Source organism: Salmo trutta, chromosome 14, assembly GCF_901001165.1.
Source record: "Salmo trutta chromosome 14, fSalTru1.1, whole genome shotgun sequence".
Taxonomy (NCBI): domain Eukaryota; kingdom Metazoa; phylum Chordata; class Actinopteri; order Salmoniformes; family Salmonidae; genus Salmo; species Salmo trutta.
In genome coordinates, this window is record NC_042970.1 from 74,295,704 (window position 1) to 74,316,996 (window position 21,293).

General features: G+C 44.5%; 1 protein-coding gene across 1 annotated transcript in view; it reads right to left on the reverse strand.

Annotated features, from left to right (window-relative positions):
• Positions 1 to 21,293, reverse strand: part of LOC115147377 (leucine-rich repeat protein SHOC-2) — a 42,041-nt gene that overhangs the window by 7,967 nt on the left and 12,781 nt on the right. The window contains exons 2-8 of the mRNA XM_029689599.1: positions 11,960 to 12,643; positions 9,331 to 9,766; positions 7,001 to 7,138; positions 6,499 to 6,629; positions 6,225 to 6,413; positions 5,556 to 5,678; positions 5,175 to 5,312 (exon numbers count right to left, since the gene is read on the reverse strand). Coding sequence (XP_029545459.1) covers positions 5,175 to 5,312; positions 5,556 to 5,678; positions 6,225 to 6,413; positions 6,499 to 6,629; positions 7,001 to 7,138; positions 9,331 to 9,766; positions 11,960 to 12,232 — 1,428 coding nt within the window. The 5' untranslated portion in view covers positions 12,233 to 12,643. The remainder of the gene's footprint in view (positions 1 to 5,174; positions 5,313 to 5,555; positions 5,679 to 6,224; positions 6,414 to 6,498; positions 6,630 to 7,000; positions 7,139 to 9,330; positions 9,767 to 11,959; positions 12,644 to 21,293) is intronic.

Consider the following 21,293-nt stretch of genomic DNA (forward strand, 5'->3'; position numbering starts at 1 on the left):
AGGCCCTGGCTGAAAAACATTAGCGCATTTTGATAGTGGTCGATCTGAGGACAATGAGACTGTAGGCGCGTGCACGAGCCGACACCATGTTTACTTTCTCTCTTTGAACGAAAACAACGACTCCCGGTCGGAATATTATCGCTTTTTTACGAGAAAAATAGCATAAAAGTTGATTTTAAAACAGCGGTTGACATGCTTCGAAGTACGGTAATGGAATATTTATGTTTTGTCACGAAACGCGTCGGGCGCGTCACCCTTCTTTACCCTTCGGATAGTGTCTTGAACGCACGAACAAAACGCTGCTATTTGGATACAACTATGGATTATTTGGGACCAAACCAACATTTGTTATTGAAGTAGAAGTCCTGGGAGTGCATTCTGACGAAGAACAGCAAAGGTAATCAAACTTTTCTAATAGTAAATCGGAGTTTGGTGAGTACCACACTTGGTGGGTGTCAAAATAGCTAGCCTGTGATGGCCGGGCTATCTACTCAGAATATTGCAAAATGTGCTTTCACCGAAAAGCTATTTTAAAATCGGACATAGCGAGTGCATAAAGGAGTTCTGTATCTATAATTCTTAAAATAATTGTTATGTTTTTTGTGAACGTTTATCGTGAGTAATTTAGTAAATTCACCGGAAGTGTTCGGTGGGAATGCTAGTCACATGCTAGTCACATGCTAATGTAAAAAGCTGGTTTTTGATATAAATATGAACAAAACATGCATGTATTGTATAACATAATGTCCTAGGATTGTCATCTGATGAAGATCATCAAAGGTTAGTGCTGCATTTAGCTGTGGTTTGGGTTTATGTGACATTATATGCTAGCTTGAAAAATGGGTGTCTGATTATTTCTGGCTGGGTACTCTGCTGACATAATCTAATGTTTTGCTTTCGTTGTAAAGCCTTTTTGAAATCGGACAGTGTGGTTAGATTAACGAGAGTCTCGTCTTTAAAATGGTGTAAAATAGTCATATGTTTGAGAAATTGAAGTAATAGCATTTCTAAGGTATTTGAATATCGCGCCACGGGATTACACTGGCTGTTGAGTAGGTGGGACGCAAGCGTCCCACCTAGCCCATAGAGGTTAAAAAGGTCCAATGCAGCAGATCAATATCAATCAAATTGTTTGATTGTTTTCAATTAAAAAGAAAAAATAGATTATTATCCAAGAGCAATTTCTCCAGCAAGAATTTTGCTAGGAGTGTCTGGGAGCGGTCTGAGTGGGGAGGGGACAAGTGAAAACTCTTTTTGGTTTGGGACTCTTTCTTATTGGTCTATTAACTCATTTACCACTGGGTGATGTCAGGCCAAAACTCCAACCCACCAAAACAGGCTTACATTTTAGAGACGGTCTTTCCAAACAGCTCTTACACTAAAAGAGCATTATCATTTTTACAATTTCACAGCATTATTCCAACCTTACAGTGTGGAAATACAAAAGTATGTGGACACCTACGCGTCAAACATCTCATTCCAAAATCATGGGCCTTAATATGGAGTTGGTATCCCCTTTGCTGCTATAACAGCCTCCACTCTTCTGGAAAGGCTTTCCACTAGATGTTGGGACTGGCTTCCATTCAGCCACAAGAGCATTAGTGAGGTCAGGCACTGATGTTGGCCGATTAAGCCTGGCAGTCGGCGTCCCAATTCATCCCAAAGGTGTTCGATGGGGACTGCCAGATGGTGAAGCATGATTCATCGTTCCAGAGAATGCGTTTCCACTGCTCCAGAGTCCAATGGTGGCGAGCTTTACACCACTCCAGCCGACGCTTCGCATTGTGCATGGTAATTTTAGGCTTGTGTGCGGCTGCTCAGCCATGGAAAGCCATTTCATGAAACTCCTGACCAACAGTTCTTGTGCTGACGTTGCTTCCAGAAGCAGTTTGGAACTCAGTAGTGAGTGTTGCAACCGAGGACAGATGATTTTTACGCTCTACACGCTTCAGTAGTCGGCGGTCCCGTTCTGTGAGCTTGTGTGATCTACCACTTCACGACTGAGCCATTGTTGCTCCTAGACATTTCCGCTTCACAATAACAGCACTTACAGTTGACCGTAGCAGCTCTAGAAGGGCATAAATATTACAAACTGACTTGTTGGAAAGGTGGCATCCTATAACAGTGCCATGTTGAAAGTCACGGAGCTCTACACTAAGGCCATTCTACTGCCAATGTTGTGCTATGGAGATTGCATGGCTGTGTGCTCAATTTTATACACCAGTCATCAACAGGTGTGGCTAAAATAGCCAAATCCACTAATTTGAAGGGGTCCATGTACTTTTGTATATACACAGTGCCTTCGGAAAGTATTTAGACCCCTTGACTTTTTCCACATTTTGTTAGATTACAGCCTTATTCTAAAACTGATTAAATCGTTTTTTCCCCCCTCAATCTACACACAATACCCCATAATGCCAAAGCAAAAACAGGTTTTTAGAAAATAACACATTTCCATAAGTATTCAGACCCTTTACTCAGTACTTTGTTGAAGCACCTTTGGCAGAGATTACAGCCACAAGTCTTCTTGGGTATGACGCTACAAGCTTGGCACACCTGTATTTGGTGAGTTCCTCCCATTATTCTCTGCAGATCCTCCCAAGCTCTGTCAGGTTGGATGGGGAGCGTTGCTACCCTAGTGAGGTTAACTAAAATGTGTTGAGTTATAAACCATTCAAAGACCACTAACAGATGTAGTGATACTGTAGTGCTGTGACGAGTAATTTCATTGACACAAGTAATCTTTCTTCTACTCTTAAAGGCCCAATGCATTAAAAAATGATATTTATATATACACTTTATAGTGCCTTTGGAAAGTTTTCAGACCCCTTGACTTTTTCCACATTTTGTTACATTACAGCCTTATTCTAAAATTGATTAAATAGTTTTTCCCCCTCATCAATCTAGACACAATACCCCCCAATGACAAAGCGAAAAAGTTAACGTAAATATTCAGACCCTTTGCTATGAGAGTCGAAATTGAGCTCATGTGCATCCGGTTTCCATTGATCGTCCTTGATATTACTACTCCCGAGTGGTGCAGCGGTCTAAGGCACTACATCTCAGTGCTAGAGGCGTCACTACAGACCCTGGTTCAATTTCAGGCTGTATCACAATCGGCCGTGATTGGGAGTCCCATAGGGCGGCGCACAATTGGCTCAGCGTCGTTAGGGTGTGGCCGTGGTAAGCCGTTATTGTAAACAAGAATTTGTTCTTAACTGACTTGCCTAGTTAAATAAAGGTAAAATAAAAAAAACTACAACTTGATTGTCCACCTGTGGTAAATTCAATTGATTGGACATGATTGGGAAAGGCACATACAAGGTCCCACAGTTGACAGTACATGTCAGAGCAAACACCACACCATGAGGTAGAAGGAATTGTCCGTAGAGCTCAGAGACAGGATTGTGTCGAGGCACAGATCTGGGGAAGGGTACCAAAAAAATTCTGCAGCATTGAAGGACCCAAAGATCACAGTGGCCTCCATCATTCTTAAATGGAAGAAGTTTGGAACCACCAAGACTTTTCCTAGAGTTGGCCGCCCGGCCAAACTAAGCAATATGGGGAGAAGGGCCTTGGTCAGGGAGGTGACCAAGAACCCAATGATCACTCTGACAGAGCTCTAGAGTTCCTCTGTGGAGATGGGAGAAATCCCAGAAGGACAACCATCTCTGCAGCACTCCACCAATCACACATTTATGGTAGAGTGGCCAGACAGAAGCCACTCCTCAGTAAAATGCACGACAGCCCTCTTAGAGTTTGCCAAAAAGCATCTTAAAAACTCTGACCATGAGAAACAAGATTCTCTGGTCTGATGAAACCAAGATTGAACTCTATGGCCTGAATGCCAAGCGTCACGTCTGGAGGAAACCTGGCACCATCCCTACGGTGAAGCATGGTGGTGGCAGCATCTTGCTGTGGGGATGTTTTTCAGCGGCAGGGGCTGGGAGACTAGTCAGGATCGAGGCAAAGATGAACTGAGCAAAGTACAGAGAGATCCTTAATGAAAACCTGCTCCAGAGTACTCAGGACCTCAGACTGGGGCGAAGGTTCACCTTCCAACAAGACAACGATCCTAAGCACACAGCCAAGACGACATAGGAGTGGCATCGGGACAAGTCTCTTGAATGTTCTTGAGTAGCCCAGCCAGAGCCCGGACTTGAACCCGATCGAACATCTGGAGAGACCTGAAAATAGCTGTAGATTTGGATAGAAAACACTCTAAAGTTTCCAAAACTGTTAAAATAATGTCTGCGAGTATAACAGGATTGATATGGCTGGTGAAAACCTGAGGAAAATCCATCCAGGAAGTGCTATTATTTTGAAATGGCTGTTTTTCCATTGAAAGCCTATCCACCATACAAAGACTTATGACGCGGTTCACGATCCCTATGGCTTCCACTACATGTGGCCAGTCTTTAGGCATTGTTTCAGGCTTTTACTCTGAAAAATGAGGGAGAAACACTACTTTCAATGAGAGGACAGTGGAAATTTCCAGACATGACATGATTGTTTTTCCCTGTTCTATTGACAAAGCTATTGTCCGGTTGAAATATGATCGATTATTTATGTCAAAAACAACCTAAGGATTGATTATAAACATCGTTTGACATGTTTCTAGGAACTTATGGTACTTTTTTTGATTTGTCTGTCTGCTGTGACTGCGCTTTGTTCCAATGGATTACTGAACAAAACACACCAACAAAACAGAGGTTTATGAATATAAAGAGGGACTTTATCGAACAAAACAAACATTTATTGTGTAACATGGAGTCTTGGGAGTGTAACCATATGAAGATCATCAAAGGTAAGTGATTCATTTTATCGCTATTTCTGACTTTTGTTACTCCTCTACTTGGCTGGTTACTGTTTGTAATGATTTGTCTGCTGGGCGCTGTTCTCAGATAATCGCATGGTTTGCTTTCGCCGTAAAGTCTTTTTGAAATCTGACACCGTGGTTGGATTAACAAGAAGTTAATCTTTAAACCGATCTATAACACTTGTATGTTTCATGAATTTTTATAACGAGTATTTCTGGTTTTGAATTTGGCGCTCTGCAATTTCACTGGATGTTGGCCAGGTAGGAAGGTAGCGTCCCACACCCCCTAGAGAGGTTAAAGGTAAGCCTAAATGCTTACGTGACAGTGTAGGAAAATAGCGTAATAGTATCAAACCTGTAAATCTTTCAGGTAAGCGATTTCATTCGGGAGCGATTCCAACTTGTTCTCCTCCAAGTCGAGCTCCCGTAGTTTCCTCAGGTTGCCAATACCATGTGGCAACTTCTTGAGAAGATTGTTGGACAATATCAAGACCTGTGAACAAAACAACAGATGTTTCAGAACACTGAAGCGAACTGTCACAACCTGTAGCTTGTGTTACAGACCTAAAAATAACTAAATAGTTAATCACCTACTGTATGCTGAAATGGGAGAGTGATAATCATTCAGATTTTCTGGTCAGTTTGAATAATGTATGAATTGATGACAGCATCAGAAAAGTACTAAGTCCACATTTCTCAGGAAAGATCCCATCTGGGAATTCTATCAAGGCCTCACCTCCAGCGAAATGAGACCGCAGATGTCCTCGGGGATCTTTGTCAGCTGATTGGTGGCCAGGTTGAGCTCCACCATACTGGTCCACGTGCCAAAGTCTAGAGGCAGAGACGTCAACTGGTTGTCCTGAAGAAGAAAAAAAAACGACATTGACAACAATTCCAGAATCAGAGCAGAAAGAAGACATTGGTCATCATGTCAGCTCTTTACCTAAGCAAGCACCATCACCAACCATTGTCAACCTTAAAGGGATAGTTCGGGATTTTGGCAATGAGGCCCTTTATCTACTTCCCCAGAGTCAGATGAAATCGTGGATACCATTTTTATGTCTCTGCGTGCAGTTTGAAGGAAGTTGCTATCTAGTGTTGGCGCAATGACTGTTCCTGTAGACTTCCAGTCATTGCGCTAACGCTAGTTAGCATTGGCTCACAAAACTACCATTAACTTCTTTCATACTGTACGCAGATTCATAAAAATGGTATCCACGACTCTGGGAAAGTACATAAAGGGCTTCATTGCCAAAATCCCCCAACTATCCCTTTAACGTCAGAAGAAAGAGACGTTGTCCTGCCTACATAATGTCTGGGACTATCGTCTTGGTCCTCTTACTAGAAGTAATCAAAAAAAAGAGGGAATGAGATGACAACACCTAACAATGGACAGCATCCTTACCTTCATGTTGAGTTTGCTGAGCACTTTGGCCCTGGAGAAGATTCCAAAGGGGATCTTGTTGATGCGGTTGTGCTCCATGTTGAGAGAGTAGATGGTGGAGAACTGGGAGGGTCCTCCCACCGGGTAGGACTGGAAACAGTTCCTCGCTAGGGTTAGACTGGTCAGATTCACCAGACTAGACAGGAGACCCTGGGATAGAGAGAAGGAGGTAGATAGATCTGCTATATCCCTAACAATACCATTAAATGCAGTAATCAATAAAAGCACCACTCACTTCTGGTAACACGGAGATGTTGTTGTTTTCTAGGTTGAGCTCTTCCAGTTCTCTGCACTTGGCTAGCGACCTGGGGATGGCTGACAACCGGTTGTACCGCAGACCCAAGCGGTTTATGCTTGACAAGTTACCTGCAACGAGAGAAGGTTAAATACAAAAATGACAAAGTCAGATATTAGATATCATGTTAAGTGTTTCAAATGTATGTATGTATGTATGTATGTATGTATGTATTGGCTGGTGCAATCAAATTTCCCCTCTGGGGGATCAATAAAGTACCATCTTATCTTAAATACCAGCACTTGCAGTTCCTAAAACTGTAGATTATTCAATTAATGAGAATTCTCAAATATTTGATCCTAGTCATCACAATGTACAGTTAAAAATGTGCACTGTGCAGCTGTGTCAGTATTGGTATCCTGTAGGCTGAGTATAGGCAGATGATTGCCCAAATTGCATTGAGGAGAAAACGTTTGACAGTTGAGGTCCCGGTCAGTCTCACCTATAGTTTCTGGTAGGTCCAGTAGCTCGTTGTGCTGTAGGTCCAGGTTGGTGATCTGGGTGCAGTTGCCGATCTCCTTGGGTAGATGTTCCAGCTGGTTGTGGGCTACGTCCAGGGTGATGAGGTTACAGAGCTCCCCTGCAGAGAGGCAGGGCCAATACAACAGTCAACACACAAACATGACTAATCTGGACAAGAAACGCAATCAGAGTTATTAAAAGACTGGTTTAGCTTATGGCTTTAGCTTATTCACAACACTGCAGCAATGTCTTCTGTAATGCCGGGTTTACACTAGACGACTTTCAAAATCCTAACATCGCTGAGCTGCTCACATTTAACGACCGTCTTTCCTGTAGCTTGTTGTCTGGCTAACGTAGTGGTGCGCACACTAAACCATGTGGCACAGACGGGTGTCACACACTACAAGACTCTTCAGTTGGTTGTGAGGATTCTCCATACTGCGCTGTCTCGCGAAAACAATGTGATTAGATCGTTAACGTAGCCACAACAAGCTGTGGCTCAGACAAGCCTCAAACGTTTTCAGTCAGACATTCACGCTTGCCATACAGAGTTGAAATATCTAGCCAATACATTTGGAATTGAATAACATTGGTAGTGAACTTCAGAGCTGTAACGATTTGATACTTTGGCTTTGGTTAAAGGCAAGTACAAACACATACTAGTAGTAATCACTCCTGCTGGAGAGTCTGGGTGATGTGATGCAATATCATCATCATCATCATCATCATCATCTCACTGGCTTCTTCTCTGGCGAGCTCTCATTGGCTATTGCTGATCACTGTTCTCAAAACGTGTCATTGCACCCCTCACACTACAAGAGCATTGGTGATTTTGAAAATATTGGGACGTGTGAAAGACGGGATCGGTGGCCCTCGGATTGCATCACTGAACCGAGCGTCGGTGACAGCCATGCACCCCAAGTTACGCAACGACATAGGGATTTTGTCTCCGATCTCAAAAACTTGTCTGGGACAGCTAAACTCAAGGCCAAAATAGTGTGTACGCTCCCGGCTTATGGTAGGCAAAAATGATGATGCATCGTCATTGTCATCAAGAACCCAATCTGCCAGCCTCGACTCCCTCCCTCCTCCTCCTCCTCAACACTCATCTGTTTGATCTTGTTCTCGTGGATGAATCTCCCTCCTGCTCTCCTCCTACTCACATCTCCCTCCCCCACATCCCTCCCTCCACTCACCTCTCTCCATTTCCCTCCTCCCCCTCCCTCATTCACCCATCTCCCTCCCTCCCTCATTCACCCATCTCCCTCCCTCCCTCATTCACCCATCTCCCTCCCTCCCTCATTCACCCATCTCCCTCCCTCCCTCCCTCCCTCATTCACCCATCTCCCTCCCTCCCTCCCTCATTCACCCATCTCCCTCCCTCATTCACCCATCTCCCTCCCTCCCTCCCTCCCTCATTCACCCATCCCCTCCCTCCCTCCCTCCCTCATTCACCCATCTCCCTCCCTCCCTCCCTCATTCACCCATCTCCCTCCCTCCCTCCCTCATTCACCCATCTCCCTCCCTCCCTCCCTCATTCACCCATCTCCCTCCCTCCCTCCCTCCCTCATTCACCCATCTCCCTCCCTCCCTCCCTCCCTCATTCACCCATCTCCCTCCCTCCCTCCCTCCCTCCCTCATTCACCCATCTCCCTCCCTCCCTCCCTCCCTCCCTCATTCACCCATCTCCCTCCCTCCCTCCCTCCCTCCCTCCCTCATTCACCCATCTCCCTCCCTCCCTCCCTCCCTCATTCACCCATCTCCCTCCCTCCCTCCCTCCCTCCCTCATTCACCCATCTCCCTCCCTCCCTCCCTCCCTCACCCATCTCCCTCCCTCCCTCCCTCCCTCCCTCATTCACCCATCTCCCTCCCTCCCTCCCTCCCTCATTCACCCATCTCCCTCCCTCCCTCCCTCCCTCATTCACCCATCTCCCTCCCTCCCTCCCTCCCTCATTCACCCATCTCCCTCCCTCCCTCCCTCATTCACCCATCTCCCTCCCTCCCTCCCTCCCTCATTCACCCATCTCCCTCCCTCCCTCCCTCCCTCATTCACCCATCTCCCTCCCTCCCTCCCTCCCTCCTTCACCCACCTCCCTCCCTCCCTCCCTCCCTCATTCACCCATCTCCCTCCCTCCCTCCCTCCCTCATTCACCCATCTCCCTCCCTCCCTCCCTCCCTCATTCACCCATCTCCCTCCCTCCCTCCCTCATTCACCCATCTCCCTCCCTCCCTCCCTCATTCACCCATCTCCCTCCCTCCCTCATTCACCCATCTCCCTCCCTCCCTCATTCACCCATCTCCCTCATTCACCTATCTCAGCAGGCAGCTGTTTGATCTTGTTCTCACGGATGCTGAGCATTGTCAACTTCGCCAGGTTCCGGATGTCCCTCTCCACCGCCGTGATCCGGTTGAACCTCAGGTACAGTGTGGTCAGCGACGTCACCCGGTAAACCACGGCCGGTATCTCCCTCAGTTTGTTATGCCTCAGGTCCAGCATCCTCAACTTCTTCAGGGAGTCCAAGGACTCTGGTAGGCTGGTTAGAGAGTTCTCACTCAGGGCTAAGGTGACCAGGCCAGACAGGCAGCCCACTTCTGAGGGGAGGCTCTGGAGCTTGTTGCTGTACAGGTAGAGCTCTGCCAGCTGGGTGAGTTCCTTGATGGAGGTGGGTAACATGTGGATGGAACGCTTGGACAGGTCCAGACGCATGGAGTTCTCCTCACGGCACTTGTTGAGCTCTTTGATCACCTGGGAATGGGAAAGTTGTGTGTCCATGTTATTGAAGACATGTTACGTGTTTCCAAAACTCAGTCTTGAGGACCCACGGGTAGTTTGCCTTAGCACTACACAGCTGATTTAAATAAATCGACTCATCAACAAACTGATTATTTGAATGAATGGTGCAGTGCTAGAATAAAAAAAGATGTGCCCCCTTGGGGTTCCCAGGACTGAGGTTGAGAAACGCTGTGTTGTGTGATGTAGAATAATAATAATAACAGGTTTTTTCTGGATCAAAATTGGGCTTAGGTGGTGGGCGTGGCCATGGTGTGGGCCCCAATGGTGTAGACGCCAACCCAATTTTGGAGAAATTTCTACACATTCTGCCATGTAGCGGAGACAAATGTGCCATTTTAAAGCTAATTTCCTGCAATTCTACACATTTTGCCATGGCTTATGCTATCGGAGTGACTCAAACATACATTTTAGACAGAATATTTGTTCTCAAAGATGATCTGATTGAAAAGAATATTGGTCCATTATCTTTTATACATACTTTACATCTGTATTCGAAAGTTACACAACGCCATACATGTGGTCTGCGGTTTTTAGGCCTGTTGGACGTACTGCCAAATTCTCTAAAATGACGTTGGAGGCGGCTTATACTAGAGAAATTAACATTAAAATTCTATGGCAACAGCTCTGGTGGACATTCCTGCAGTCAGCATGCCAACTGCACGCTCCCTCAACTTGAGACAACCATGAATGCCATGGTTGTCTCAAGTTGAGTGAGCATGCAGTGTGACAAAACTGATTTGTACACAACATTTGAGAGAAATAATCTTTTGGTGCTGTGGAACATTTCTGGGATCTTTTTTTTTTTTTTTTTTTCAGCTGATGAAACATGGGACCAACACTACATGTTGCATATACACACACACACACACACACACACACACACACACACACACACACAAAATAAATAAATAAAATTCTGGCAGCTTCATTAAATAGTTCCCGCAAAACACCAGTCTCAACGTCAACAGTGAAGAGGCGACTCCGGGAGGCTGGCCTTGTAGGCAGAGTTCCTCTGTCCAGTGTCTGTGTTCTTTTGCCCATCTTAATCTTTTTGTTTTATTGGCCAGTCTGAGATATGGCTTTTTCTTTGCAACTCTGCCTAGAAGGCCAGCATCCCGGAGTCGCCTCTTCACTGTTGACGTTGAGACTGGTGTTCTGCGGGTACTATTTAATGAAGCTTCCATTTGAGGACTTGTGAGGCGTCTGTTTCTCAAACTAGACACTCTAATGTACTTGTCCTCTTGCTCAGTTGTGCACCGGGGCCTTCCATTCCTCTTTCTATTCTGGTTAGAGTCAGTCAGTTTGTGCTGTTCTGTGAAGTGAGTAGTACACAGCGTTGTATAAGATCTTCAGTTTCTTGGCAATTTCTCTCATGGAATAGCCTTCATTTCTCAGAACAAGAATAGACTGATGAGTTTCATAAGAAAGTTCTTTGTTTCTGGCCATTTTGAGCCTGTAATCAAACCCACAAATGCTGATGCTCCAGATACTCAACTAGTCTAAAGGCCAATTTAATTGCTTCTTTAAAATCAGCACAACAGTTTTCAGCTGTGCTAACACAATTGCAAAAGGGGTTTCTAATGATCAATTAGCCTTATAAAATAATAAACTTGGATTAGCTAATAACGTGCCATTGGAACACAGGAGTGATGGTTGCTGATAATGGGCCTCTGTAACCCTACGTAGATATTCATTCTTTTTTTTAAACAGCTGTTTCCAGCTACAATAGTCTTTTACAACATTAACAATGTCTACACTGTATTTCTGATCAATTTGATGTTATTTTAAAATTTACCATTTTTTTTGGCTTTTCTTTCAAAAACAAGGACATTTCTAAGTGACCCCAAACTTTTGAACAGGTATATATGTATATCTCTCTGCAACTTCACAAAATTCATTTCCATGCAAATGGACAATAAAGTATATCGTATCGTACATACATTTTCTTATGAGTAGCCCCTGCAGGAAACAAAACCCTTGACCATAGCGATGCAAGCGCTATGCTCTACCAACTACCACATAGGAACACAAATAATGTGTCTTATTAATATGCGTTTCGATAAAAACATTATTTTCAGCCACAAATAATGTGTACGTTATGATATGTTAGGCTGTGTGTTTTGTTAATAAAGTATCTCATCTTACCTCAGCGTTGCTGGACTTCTTGCGTGTCCCCGGCGCCGGGTTGGGCCTCTTTATCGTGTTGTCCACGGAGAAGGCAACGGCGGGCGACGCGGAACCTGCATCCTTCTTTCCTTCTTTGGCATCTTTCCCTTTGGCCTTGGGATCCTTGCCGCAGTCTTTGCCGCCTAAGCCAGCCAGGGCCGCCTTGGCCTCTTTTTCCCTTTCTTTCCCTCCTGTCGGACCTCCTTTCAGGTCCTTCTCTTTCCAGTCTTTGTTACCTAAAGTACTACTCATGGCGTCGACGTGATTGTCGGTCCCCCTGCGGAGTCTCTCATGGGACCGCAACACCCCAACTGTCACTCTCCTTGGTTTGTTTGGAGTTTTCCCTCAAAAAAGCAGTCAACCGACAAGTAGGCGTGGAGAGGGATAAGAGTAGGAGACGACCTTTATAAACACACCAGCTGATACATACCTGTGTAGGCCAATACATTTACTTCACAAATAAATCCCTGTGATCCAAGCGGTTTCGTTTCTCAGAACACCATAGGGGAGTAAATCCTTTGAAGCTGTGACTTGACAGGAGTGGTGGTGGCAGCAATGGGCCACCTAGTTGTTTGAACTGTAGACGATTCCCCTCAGTTCGGTTTGAAGCCAGTTCAGACTAGAAAGGTCATCGATGTTCTCATCCTTTGGGCTTTTTGAATGCTGTTGAATAAAACATAGACAATGAGTCAAAAGGCTGTTCAACGTGATCATATTTGAAATGGCGAGTCAAAATCACATTTGATATCTTAGTGAACAGCGGTAAAAAATATCTATAAAAAAGGAGGCAGACTGATGATATTTTAGGCCGATATTCAATATCATTAAAAGGGGCAATCAGCAGTTTCTATATTCATTTTTGGACTAATGATATGTACCCATTGATTCTTGATGAATATAAACGTATAAATGCCTCATAAGCTTAATTCAACTGTCACACTTCAACAGAACCCAAAATATAAGTTTATTTCACTCCAATGTTTGTAAACAAAGTAAATGTAAACAAACACTATATAGCCTCAAAACATGGTTAAAACTAATGTTGATATCATGGATGACCAATCCTTGCATCCAAAGCTCGGTCTATGAATTTGAGAGTGATTCAATGTCTCCAGCAACATGCCTCAGCTTTTTACCGAACCAGGGGTGGGGAGTACGCTTTACTATTGTTTCTACTACTGATTGCCGCTTTAAAATGTGACCATTTTGATAACAGAATTTCCCCAGAGAGCCATGTACGCATTAATGTATCAATTTTAAAATCAAATACAAAACATAATGGTAATAATTTTATTTGAATGGTAAATCTCTTGATAAAATGTAAATGAAATGGCATATGCCTACTCACAATACAGGTAAATGCATATTCAATAGGGGTGTGTGCATGCATCGAGTTATTGAGCTAGTTTTGGCTGATCAGTGGAGTCAGATACCTTATTTACATAAGTATTCAGACCCTCTGCTCAGGTGCATCCTGTTTACATTGATCAACCTTGAGATGTTTCTACAACTTGATTGGAGTCCACCTGTGGTCAATTCAATTGATTGGACATGATTTGGAAAGGCACACATAAGGCCCCACAATTGACAGTGCATGTCAGAGCAAAAACCACACCATGAGATAGAAGGAATTGTCCGTAGAGCTCAGAGACAGGATTGTGTCGAGGCACAGATCTGGGGAAGGGTCCCAAAAAAATGTCTGCAGCCTTGAATGTCCACAAGAACACAGTGGCCTGCATCATTCTTAAATTGAAGAAGTTTGGAACCACCAAGACTCTTCCTAGATTTGGCCACCCGGCCAAACTGAGCAATCGGGGGAAGAAGGGCCTTGGTCAGGGAGGTGACCAAGAACCCACACTCTGACAGAGCTCCAGAGTTTCTTTGTGGAGATGAAAACCTTCCAGAAGGACAACCATCTCTGCAACACTACACCAATCAAACTTTTGTGGTAGAGTGGCAAGACAGAAGCCACTCCTCAGCAAAAGGCACATGACAGCCGCTTGGAGTTTGCCAAAAGGCACCTAAAGACTCTCAGACCATGACAAACAAGATTCTCTGGTCTGATGAAACCAAGACTGAACTATTTGACTTGAATGCCAAGCGTCACATCTGGAAGAAACCTGGCACCATCCCTACGGTGAAGCATGGTGGTGGCAGCATCATGCTGTGGGGATGTTTTTCAGCAGCAGGGACTGGGAGACTAGTCAGAATCGAGGGAAAGATGAACAGAGCAAAGTACCAAGAGATCCTTGATGAACACCCCAGTCTGAGGTCCGGAGCAGGTTAAGGTTCACCTTCCAAAAGGACAACGACCCTAAGCACACAGCCAAAACAGCATAGGAGTGGCTTCGGGACAAGTCTCTGAAAGTCCTTGAGTGGCCCAGCCAGAGCCCGGACTTGAACCCGATCGAACATCTCTGGAGAGACCAGGAAAAAGTTGTGCAAATCTCCATCCAACTTGACAGTGCTTGAGAGGATCTGCAGAGAAGAATGGGAGGAACTCCCCAAATACAGGTCTGCCAAGCTTCTAGCATCATACCCAAGACGACTTGCCGCTGTAATCTCTGCCAAAGGTGCTTTAACAAAACACTGAGTAAAGGGTCTGAAATTTCAGTTTTATTTTATAAATTTGCAAAAAATTCTAAATACCGTTTTTTTGGTTGCTTTGTCATTATGGTGTATTGTGTGTAGATTGAGGAGGAAAAAACTATTGCAGCCTTATTCTAAAATTGATTCAACGTAACAAAATGTGGAAAAGGTCATGGGGTACGAATACCTACTGATCAACAACATTTGCATAGAAGCATCACTCCGGCATGTAGGCACTGCTGTTAGTTTGAGGATATAAAATAACATCTATTCAATGTAAATGGGTCCAACGTAACTTCATGATTTGTGATCACGGATGCTTATGAAACTAGTATTTTTGTAATTTTCTGTGATCGGGAAATATATATATTTTTTCTGCTGTCAGGACACAACTGTAAACAACTCACCTACCAGGACAAAATCCAAAACAACTCAATCGGCTAGTTCAGCGATCTGTCAATAAATGGGCGGGTTCTAACTTGTATCCTACTGCTACGATTGGATAGAGTGAGGCTGTAACTCTGTTTACTTTCACATCTTTCCATTGCTCATATCACTTGGTGCTGTGTACTGATACTATGACAACTAGCTCAATGGCAATGGCATTTGCTACCAAGTCATGAATGTACATAATATCTAACAAGGACAACGAGGGTAGGGGGAAATGTCTCGTTGCCGAAAATGGTGCATGTGTAAAAATGATAACCAGCTAATGTTAGGAGCTAATAGCCAACGTAGTTAGCTATCTGATATCTTAGGACCATGCTTACCTAGCCAGATAGCTAGCATAGTAGCTAATATAGCTAGCTAGCTAACACCACAGATGAAATGGCTAATAATCGTAATCTTTGCTAACAGGTCACATAGCTATGTGCTTAGCTAGCTTATTTTTTTTTTTTCACCTTTATTTAACCAGGTAGGCTAGTTGAAAACAAGTTCTCATTTACAACTGCGACCTGGCCAAGATAAAGCAAAGCAGTGCGACAAACAACAACAGAGTTACACATGGAATAAACAAACATACAGTCAATAACACAATAGGAAAAAAGTCTATATACAGTGTGTGCAAATGAGGTAAGGGAGGTAAGGCAATAAATAGCCCATAGTGCCAAAATAATTACAATTTAGCAATTAAACACTGGAGTGATAGATGTGCAGAAGATGAATGTGCAAGTAGAGATACTGGGGTGCAAAGGAGCAAAAAATAATAACAGTATGGGGATGAGGTAGTTGGATGGGCTATGTACAGGTGCAGTGATCTGTGAGCTGTTCTGACAGCTGGTGCTTAAAGTTAGTGAGGGAGATATGAGTCTCCAGTTTCAGTGATTTTTGCAGTTTGTTCCAGTCATTGGCAGTAGAGAACTGGAAGGAAAGGCAGCCATAAAAGGCATTGACTTTGGGGGTGACTAGTAAAATATACTTGCTGAAGCGCGTGCTACGGGTGGGTGCCGCTATGGTGACCAGTGAGCTGAGATGAGGCGGGGCTTTACCTAGCAAAAGCTTATAGATGACCTGGAGCCAGTGGGTTTGGCAACGAATATGAAGTGAGGGCCAGCCAACGAGATTATATAGGTCACAGTGGTGGGTAGTATATGGGTCTTTGGTGTCAAAACGGATGGCACTGTGATTAGAGGTCGACCGATTAATCGGAATGGCCGATTAATTAGGGCCGATTTCAAGATTTCATAATCGGAAATCGGTATTTTAGGACGCCGATTTCTTTTTTTTTTTACACCTTTATTTAACTAGGCAAGTCAGTTAAGAACACATTCTTATTTTCAATGACGGCTTAGGAACGGTGGGTTAACTGCCTTGTTCAGGGGCAGAACGACAGATTTTTTACCCTGTCAGCTCGGGGATTCAATCTTGCAACCTTACGGTTAACTAGTCCAACGCTCTAACCACCTACTTTACATTGCACTCCACGAGGAGCCTGCATGTTACGCAAATGCAGTAAGAAGCCAAGGTAAGTTGCTAGCTAGAATTAAACTTATCTTAGAAAAAACAAATCAATCATAATCACTAGTTAACTACACATGGTTGATGATAATTACTAGTTTATCTAGCCTGTCCTGCGTTGCCTATAATCGCTTAGGTACACGTTGCTCCAACCATAAACATCAATGCCTTTCTTAAAATCAATACACAAGTATATATTTTTAAACCTGCATATTTAGCTAAAAGAAATCCAGGTTAGCAGGCAATATTAACCAGGTGAAATTGTGTCACTTCTCTTGCATTCATTGCACGCAGAGTCAGGGTATATGCAACAGTTTGGGCCCCCTGGCTCGTTGCGAACTAATTTGCCAGAATTTTACGTAATTATGACACAACATTGAAGGTTGTGCAATGTAACAGGAATATTTTGACTTATGGATGCCACCCGTTAGATAAAATACGGAACGGTTCCGTATTTCACTGAAAGAAGACACGTGATAGTTTCCGGAATCGACCATATTAATGACCTAAGGCTCGTATTTCTGTGTGTTATTATGTTATAATTAAGTCTATGATTTGATAGAGCAGTCTGACTGAGCGATGGTAGGCACCTGCAGGCTCGTAAGCATTCATTCAAATAGCACTTTCGTTTTGCCAGCAGCTCTTCACAATGCTTCAAGCATTGCGCGGTTTATGACTTCAAGCCTATCAACTCCCGAGATTAGGCTGGTGTAACCCATGTGAACCGGCTAGCTAGTAGCGGGGTGCGCGCTAATCGCGTTTCAAACGTCACTTTCTCTGCATGGGTAACGCTGCTTCGAGGGTGGCTGTTGTCGATGTGTTCCTGGTTCGAGCCCAGGTAAGAGCGAAGAGAGGGACGGAAGCTATACTGTTACACTGGCAATACTAAAGTGCCTATAAGAACATCCAATAGTCAAAGATATATGAAATACAAATCGTATAGAGATAAATAGTCCTATAATAACTACAACCTAAAACTTCTTACCTGGGAATATTGAAGACTCATGTTAAAAGGAACCACCAGCTGGTCCTGCTCACACTGCCCTACCCTGTGCTTTGACCTCTTTCTCCCCTCTCTCTCCAGATGAAATCTCGCGTCTTGTGACGGCCGGCCGCCCAACAACCTGCCCGCTTGACCCTATCCCCTCCTCTCTTCTCCAGACCATTTCCGGAGACCTTCTCCCTTACCTCACCTCGCTCATCAACTCATCCTTGACTGGCTACGTCCCTTCCGAGACTGGCTACGTCCCTTCCGTCTTCAAGAGAGCGATAGTTGCACCCCTTCTGAAAAAACCTACACTCGATCCCTCCGATGTCAACAACTACAGACCAGTATCCCTTCTTTCTTTTCTCTCCAAACCTCTTGAACGTGCCGTCCTTGGCCAGCTCTCCTGCTATCTCTCTCAGAATGACCTTCTTGATCCTAATCAGTCAGGTTTCAAGACTGGGCATTCAACTGAGACTGCTCTTCTCTGTGTCACGGAGGCTCTCCGCACTGCTAAAGCTAACTCTCTCTCCTCTGCTCTCATCCTTCTAGACCTATCTGCTGCCTTTGATACTGTGAACCATCAGATCCTCCTCTCCACCCTCTCCGAGCTGGGCATCTCCGGCGCGGCCCACGCTTGGATTGCGTCCTACCTGACAGGTCGCTCCTACCAGGTGGCGTGGCGAGAATCTGTCTCCGCACCACGTGCTCTCACCACTGGTGTCCCCCAGGGCTCTGTTCTAGGCCCTCTCCTATTCTCGCTATACACCAAGTCACTTGGCTCTGTCATATCCTCACATGGTCTCTATCATTGCTATGCAGACGACACACAATTCATCTTCTCCTTTCCCCCTTCTGATAACCAGGTGGCAAATCGCATCTCTGCATGTCTGGCAGACATATCAGTGTGGATGACGGATCACCACCTCAAGCTGAACCTCGGCAAGACGGAGCTGCTCTTCCTCCCGGGGAAGGACTGCCCGTTCCATGATCTTGCCATCACAGTTGACAACTCCCTTGTGTCCTCCTCCCAGAGTGCTAAGAACCTTGGCGTGACCCTGGACAACACCCTGTCGTTCTCCACTAACATCAAGGCGGTGACCCGATCCTGTAGGTTCATGCTCTACAACATTTGCAGAGTACGACCCTGCCTCACACAGGAAGCGGCGCAGGTCCTAATCCAGGCACTTGTCATCTCCCGTCTGGATTACTGCAACTCGCTGTTGGCTGGGCTCCCTGCACGTGCCATTAAACCCCTACAACTCATCCAGAACGCCGCAGCCCGTCTGGTGTTCAACCTTCCCAAGTTCTCTCACGTCACCCCGCTCCTCCGCTCTCTCCACTGGCTTCCAGTTGAAGCTCGCATCCGCTACAAGACCATGGTGCTTGCCTACGGAGCTGTGAGGGGAACGGCACCTCCGTACCTTCAGGCTCTGATCAGGCCCTATACCCAAACAAGGGCACTGCGTTCATCCACCTCTGGCCTGCTCGCCTCCCTACCTCTGAGGAAGCACAGTTCCCACTCAGCCCAGTCAAAACTGTTCGCTGCTCTGGCACCCCAATGGTGGAACAAGCTCCCTCACGACGCCAGGACAGCGGAGTCAATCACCACCTTCCGGAGACACCTGAAACCCCACCTCTTTAAGGAATACCTATGATAGGATAAAGTAATCCTTCTACGTCCTGGGAGTGCATTCTGATGAAGACAGCAAAGGTAATAACATTTTTATTATAGTAAATCTGACTTTGGTCAGGGCTAAACTTGGTCGGTGTCTAAATGGCTAGCCCTGTGATGCCGGGCTATCTACTGAGAATATTGCAAAATGTGCTTTCACCGAAAAGCTATTTTAAAATCGGACATAGCGAGTGCATAGAGGAGTTCTGTATCTATAATTCTTAAAATAATTAGGTTTTTCGTGAACGTTTATCGTGAGTAATTTAGTAAATTCGCCGGAAGTTTGCGGGGGGTATGCTAGTTCTGAACGTCACATGCTAATGTAAAAAGCTGTTTTTTGATATAAATATGAACTTGATTGAACAAAACATGCATGTATTGTATAACATAATGTCCTAGGTGTGTCATCTGATGAAGATCATCAAAGGTTAGTGCTGCATTTAGCTGTCTTCTGGGTTTTTGTGACATTATATGCTAGCTTGAAAAATGGGTGTCTGATTATTTCTGGCTGGGTACTCTGCTGACATAACCTAATGTTTTGCTTTCGTTGTAAAGCCTTTTTGAAATCGGACAGTGTGGTTAGATTAACGAGAGTCTTGTCTTTAAAATGCTGTAAAATAGTCATATGTTTGAGAAATTGAAGTAATAGCATTTCTAAGGTATTTGAATAACGCGCCACAGGATTCCACTTGCTGTTACGTAGGTGGGACGATTTGGTGCCACCTACCCTAGAGAGGTTAAACGTTACCTTTTTTTACATGGCACATATTGCACTTTTACTTTCTTCTCCAACACTTTGTTTTTACATTATTTAAACCAAATTGAACATGTTTCATTATTTATTTGAGGCTAAATTGATTTTATTGATGTATTAAGTTAAAATACGTGTTCATTCCGTATTGTTGTAATTGTCATTATTACAACAAAAAAAAAATATCATATATATATTATTACATTTTTAAATATTTGAATATTTATTTATTTTAAAATTGGCCGATTAATCGGTATCGGATTTTTGGGGTCCTCCAATAATCGGTATCGGCGCTGAAAAAAAATCAATCGGTTGACCTCTAACTGTGATAGACTACATCCAGTTTGCTGAGTAGAGTGTTGGAGGTTATTTTGTAAATGACATCGCCGAAGTCAAGGATCGGTAGGATAGTCAGTTTTACGAGGGTATGTTTGGCAGCATGAGTGAAGGATGCTTTGTGGCAAAATAGGAAGCCGATTCTAGATTTAATTTTGGATTTGAGATGCTTAATGTGAGTCTGGAAGGAGAGTTTACAGTCTAACCACACACACCTAGGTATTTGTAGATGTCCACATATTCTAAGTCAGAACCGTCCAGAGTAGTGATGCTAGTCGGGCAGGCAGGCGCTGGTAGCGATCGGTTGAAGAGCATGCATTTAGTTTTACTTGGGTTTAAGAGCAGTTGGAGGTCATGGAAGGAGAGTTGTATGGCATTGAAGCTCGTCTGGAGGTTAGTTAACAGTGTCCAAAGAAGGGCCAGAAGTATACAGAATGGTATCGTCTGCATTTAGGTGGATCAGAGAATCACCAGCAGCAAGAGCGACATCATTGATGTATACAGAGAAAAGAGTCAGCCCGAGAATTGAACCCTGTGGCACCCCCATAGAGACTGCCAGAGGTCCGGACAACAGGCCCTCCGATTTGACACACTGAACTCTATCTGAGAAGTAGTTGGTGAACCAGGCGAGGCAGTCATTTGAGAAACCAAGGCTGTTGAGTCTGCCGATAAGAATATGGTGATTGACAGAGTCGAAAGCCTTGGCCAGGTCTATGAATACAGCTGCACAGTATTGTCTCTTATCGATGGAGGTTATGATATCGTTTAGGACCTTGAGCGTGGCTGAGGTGCACACATGACCAGCTCTGAAACCAGATTGCATAGCAGAGAAGGTACGGTGGGTTTCGAAATGGTCGGTCATCTGTTTGTTAACTTGGCTTTCGAAGACCTTAGAAAGGCAGGGTAGGATGGATATAGGTCTGTAGCAATTTGGGTCTAGAGTGTCTCCCCCTTTGAAGAGGGGGATGACCGCGGCAGCTTTCCAATCTTTGGGGATCTCAGACGATACGAAGGAGGA